This window comes from Morone saxatilis, unplaced genomic scaffold (genome assembly GCF_004916995.1).
Source record: "Morone saxatilis isolate NCDOM2014 unplaced genomic scaffold, NCSU_SB_2.0 Contig12, whole genome shotgun sequence".
Taxonomy (NCBI): Eukaryota; Metazoa; Chordata; class Actinopteri; family Moronidae; genus Morone; species Morone saxatilis.
In genome coordinates this window covers 3,746,959-3,752,789 of record NW_023339674.1, presented here as the reverse complement: position 1 = coordinate 3,752,789, position 5,831 = coordinate 3,746,959, and the positions used below count along the sequence as shown (strand labels likewise).

At 39.3% G+C, this 5,831-nt stretch overlaps 1 protein-coding gene across 1 annotated transcript in view; it reads right to left on the bottom strand.

Moving 5' to 3' along the window:
* The window catches only part of LOC118322125 (regulator of G-protein signaling 21-like), an 8,931-nt gene extending 5,414 nt beyond the window's left edge, over nt 1-3,517 (bottom strand). Inside the window, exon 1 of the mRNA XM_035653713.1 lies at nt 3,403-3,517. Coding sequence (XP_035509606.1) covers nt 3,403-3,407 — 5 coding nt within the window. The 5' untranslated portion in view covers nt 3,408-3,517. The remainder of the gene's footprint in view (nt 1-3,402) is intronic.
* Nucleotides 3,518-5,831: the final 2,314 nt, after the last annotated feature.

Genomic DNA, 5,831 nt, shown 5'->3' with positions numbered 1-5,831 from the left:
AGTACTCGGTGACCTGTAGTGATCAAGACTAGGGTAAAAATCTGCCGAAGTTCCCCTTTAAGCAGCATAATGTTGTACTTGGTTGAGGTGGCATTGATATTCAGTGCAAACACATGTAGTGGTATAAAAAGTGCCGTAATTTCCTTTGAGGTGAAATGTAACATGAAATAAAAATCACATAACAATTAGTACATGAGTAAATGTACTTGGTTACTTCCAGCAACTGTACATAAGGCCATAATTAAACGTTTGTCTTTCAACGGGCACATACAGTAATTTGATGGTTAGTTGATGGTTTAATAAGGTTATATTATCATAATCATCATAATAATTAGAGTTCTGACGTTCATGAACGAACTAAATCTATTCTTTTTCTTTTTTTCGTACTTTTTTTTTTTTTTTAATCGCTGTCACGCACACAGCATGCACACACAAGCTCCTCCTTTGCTACTCCACAGAGACGGAGAGCATGCACAACAAGGGGAGGAGTGCAGCAGAGTACACAGGTGCTAATTTGATATGCAAATTTCGCATGACGTCATCTGAGTTGTCCGACACAGTGGCACACTGCCTTCACGTGAGTGTCAGTACCGCAGCTACAATGAGCCAAAGAAAGCACAGCAGCATTTGGATGATCAAGACTTGACCTCAAGATCCGGTTCCCTTCAAAGAAATCCCAACTCTACTAATAATCCACTATATTACAATAAACAATTGTGGGAACTGGGTTCTATACTGAAAATCATAATTCTGTATATGTAATTAGATGCTTGTCTGGGATGAGTTAGATTTATGTGAGCATGGCAGCTAACAGCCAAACTAGCCGTATCATCTTGTCATTAGTTTACTTGTTTTTAGGAAATCCTAAATTAGATGGAAATGTAATGATCCCTGTAGGGAAACTGGGTTGTGGCAGCAGCGGAGAATCAGATAAGAATAAGTCAGAGCAGTGAACGTAATACAAGGAATTACAGCAAGTGAACATGCTGAAAAGTGGAGCATAGAAATAAGCATCTGCACTGACAGACTCGCAGGCTAGAGTGGCTGTGTAAGAGCTATTCACATTATCTGATGTGTCAATGAGATAACTACTGTACAGAATATATCTATGACACACATATATATATATATATATGCATTGTATGCAGGAAGATACAGCAGTTTATAAATGTAGAGAACTATGTCATTTTTATCTCAAAATTGTGGCACCTTCACAGAATTCTGCCCAAGCGTATTTTTGACCTGTATGGATGAGTTTAATGATAATCACATGGCAGGATTTTTTTGTTTTTGTCTTGTCTTCATAAATACATCCCCAACAACAAGTTGTAAAGTTGTCTGTGTGGTGTTGTAGTCACATGGACATGAATAACTACAGTAGTTATCCCCACTGCCAAGCCAAACCAAAAAGTGAGGGCTCAGGTTGCAGCTGAGCCTTGCCAACAAGGAATTAAGTAATGCTAGTGTTGTAGCAAATGTGTTACCATGCTTTTTAAATCTGTATCTATCTTGGGAGAAACCCTGCTCCACTTAAGACAGTTTCACACATTCACAAGCTGTTAATTTAACTGTGTTTATGTAGTGGTGGTCTACCAGAAACACACATAACACTTACTTATATTGGCATGGGATTATTTTTCCTTTTGGTATGACATTGAGCCAGCAGCAATGGGCTGACCTTGCCAGCTAGTCATCAGCACCAGTACCTGGAACATGACTGCTCCAGGCAGCGCAGTCCAGCAGCCTGTCTCATCAAACGAACACTGCTGACTGGGTGTCACACAGTTCTTTCTGCTGTGACAGCTGTCCAACTGACTAAGAAGAACTTACTAGCGCTGATGTGTGCATGGCTACACACTCTCAATGATAAAAAATATCTTTTGCAGACACTTACTACATAACTTCATCAAATCTTTCTAATTATGTTGCTTATTCGGTGTTAGTTTGTGCGACAAAGTGGCTTTAAATGTCCTTGAAAAATAAAGATGAGCAATAAGATATGCATTTACTAGCCTTTGACCTGTGTGTGAGTGCGTTTTATTTTCAATTAAATGATGTGCTTTCTACGAACTTTCCATAAGTGGACCTTTTAAGAAATGACTTAAAGACTAAAAGTGTTACCTTTAAACTTTTACCGAAGAGAGTCGGTAGAAGAGCGAAAACATTGAGAAAAGTTCTGATATAACTGATCCCAGCAGTGTCTACACTAACCTCTACGGGAGCCATCATAATTGTTTAACCAACACTGTCTTCTTGCTGCGTCACACCTAGCGTCCACCCCTGTAGCTGCCAGAACTTCCTCAAAGGACACTGATTGGTCTGGTACCACTCTACTGGCTACAAACGAGACTGAAGCCTGGCAAGACAGATTCTTAGGTGAATCTCTGATTTTGTGATGTTTGCGAGCCCAGCTGCCTCGCAAGGTTAAGCTACACCATGTCCTTGTGGAAAGCCTTGTTGGTTACTAAATGAGGCCGATGTGGCTATTAACAGTTGTGGGGGGCATTCATAAGAGGGTCTGAATCAGTATGGAGGCTGTAAAGAGGGAACATTCAGTGCTACAGATGACTAGGGAAGCACACATAGGCATGATCAGAGTAGGCTACTGTTTTATTGTGTGATTCTTTTTTAACGATTTTAGATATTGTTCAAAGCCAGAGAACTGGCAGTCTAAATGTCTAAATAGCTTTGAACAGATTTAGCTCACTTGCCCATGTACTGTCCTCCTACATCATGGAATTCCTAAAAAAAAAAGGTTTGATGTTCCTCTTGATATAAAAAAAGTTAATTGCTTGAAAGTACATCGACTAACAAAGCTGTATAAAAAAAGAAAAAAAAAAGCTCTGACAGCTTTAACAGTGCATCTTTGAACTTTACTTTTAAGTGATGCGTTATCAAAAAGTCCCTCAGAAGTAGGGGACAAGGCATCAGAGCAAAGGCTATCCTAATGCTCATTTTTTGGATTGCATCATATAGAGTGCAGGGCACATTCAGCTCAAAGAATTCTCACTCGTATTTGGACCTTTTTTCATGTTTTCTTAGGGAGGAAAGGAAGGAAGGGAAAGAGAGCTGGAGGCATACTGAGAAGCACAGAGAAACACACTAACACAGAGGGAGAAACTTCCAATAAAAACTGCAGAGATCACAGGAGCCCCATCAGAAACACTTGCTCACACACTCGGAGACAAGAGAGAACCATCCGCAAAACACATCCCAGTTTTATTTTAGCAACATGCTTCTTGGCTGGGCAAGATCAGAGAAAGTCAGTCATTACTGAAGAACAAGGCAGACCGAAGGGAAGTAAAACATTCAAAATGTTAAACAGTATCAAAATCCTCAGTGCCAGACAACTAGTTTGTCCAAAGTCTCAAAGCTTAAAGACAATTTGGAGATCATACTTACAACATGTGTTTTCTGTTGTCAAAGAAGATTGAAGTATGTTTCGTAACTGCAAGTTGTTGAGCGAAAGTGTGCTAAACAGCAAACTCTGATCCTTAGCTGCTCAGGCTTCTTTTCCCCTACCTGACAAACCCTACAGGTACAAGCCCATACATGTTAGGTTGTAACACAGGCAGGCCCAGGGTTTACACAAATGTCAACTTCCACTCTACTTTTTAACCTTCCTCCATCAAAACTAAGTTTCACGTCAGCATTTTGGCTGTGAAAAGCCTTATTTGTTTCTTTTCACGGTTGGAAGACTCGTTTCTAAAGCTAAGGACTGCACAAACTTAATTAACAAGGCTTTAAGTAAATAATTAATTTACAGAGAAGGAGATGGGAAGGCAAGTCTGTGACTGACCTTGCTCTGTTAATACTGCTGTGGTCAAAGATAATCATGCATCGCAATCGAGATGAGCAGCTCTCAGAGAACTGCAATCATTAATTTATGGCAACAAATCAAGATTTCAACAGTCGCTGAGTTTTTCCCGAATTGATTTTCTAAGGACAGAGGGTGTTGTGTGCTGTACAGATTGAGGAGCTTCCTGAGGCAAATTGTGATTTGTGATTTTGGGCTATATAAATACAATTTTACTTTGCTTGAATTCTGAGTTGGACAAAATGTATAGTTGAAATGAGTTATTTGGATATAGTAATGGGATGAGTGAAGGAACATATATCTAGCAAAAGAGTCCAATAGTAATTCAACAATTACTTGAAGGTTGCATTAAGCCCAATTCAGACCAAAGATGACAAGACGAAACATTGCAGGGAAAAGTGTGAATCGGCTGGCTCGGCTGATTCCGTTGATTGTGACTCAAATCTCCAGTGGCTGGTTTTAGAATGTAAAAAGGCATGTCAGTTGGCTCACTGTGAAGTCAGCTGGAAGAAGGTGGAAAGAGAGGATCACCTCATCAATTTGATAGTTTGCATCATTTCATCAATAAAATGCAACTGTAGCAAATAACCCACAGTACACAACCGTGAAAAGCCGGTAGGTAAAATGGAAGTACAGACATTTTTTGCTATGGAGACGATACACTATCTCATCTAGTTGTTTTGGTGTGAACTGACAGGGTTTCACAATGTTGCAGACCAGTTTCAGTGTCTTGTTTCCACATCTTTGGTCTGAACTGGACATTAGAAACATACTAGCCCTAGACAGCTAACTACTGGCTAGCTGAGTGAACAGTAAGCTGATAATAAAGTAATATAAATTCTACTAAAACTAACTAAAATTACCAAGCACAAAACAGCTGTAATAAAAAGAATACAGACACATATTTGGGGAGTATATAAAAGAAGCATGTTAATATCTGTTTGGACACAGATCTGACAAAATTGTGGATGTAACAATGCCAGACAACTGCTAGGCTATAGTACTGTTCCAGTAGTGGTTGCTATAGCAACACAATGTTCAGATTAAACTAAGCTGGAACTTTCTATTTCTTGTCATTATTTGTCTTTGTCTTAGCCACTGGTCTTGCCCATTATATTAACTCCTCTCAGCGTTGGACTGACATTGGATTTCATTTAGGTGGTTGTGAATAAAGCTCTTTTACTGCTTTTATTTTGAATAAGGTAAGCAGGCAACATTGGCACAATTACAAGGATAAGAAACACAATAGAGTAAGTGCTCCTTAAATCTGATAATTATAAAAAAGCAGGCGCTCCAGAAACACAGGCAGATAATGTGTNNGGGGGGGGGGGGGTTCTGCAAAATTCAAGGCACACTGCTTTGTAAAAGTAGAAAAAGGACCATGAGCACCTTTATTGACATGGCTTCATGATTAAAAATTAGGCCGAGCATATTAGAACACATCAGACAGCTGCAAACTGTTATTTCTCAGGATTAACCATAATTATTCTTTTGTGATTTCATTTTTTTATTTCATTAAAGGTCCCATTAAATTGCTATCATAATATAATGGGATTGGTTCCCTGTTGAAGCAGAACAGTGTGGGATCAATCTCAAGTGTAAAGCATGGGCTATGGATTATGGAGAGAAAGGCAGTTTGATTTGAAAGGTATGATTGTTGAGAAATGTGTGATGACATTACTGGTCAGACGAAGGACAAAATTGTGGTTATGGGAAATTATGTATGATTAAGGGAAGGATTAAGTAACTTATAAACGTCAGTAAAGTTAGGGGAAGATCGAGGTATTGGTTAATAAAAAGGCAAATGTTGATCGCAGGTCTTTGACAGCGTGTGCATCCTGCATGAAAGTCAGACGTGAAACGCATCGACCCAACAAGTCGACCTCGACTACATAATGGGCACACAACTTCCTGCACTGACACTTAAGTAGGGCTGTCCTGATTATCATTTTGTTGTTTGAAGCTTAAGTGACAATGACCCGTGAATATTCGAAGCTCCGAAGGTCTCCAGTCT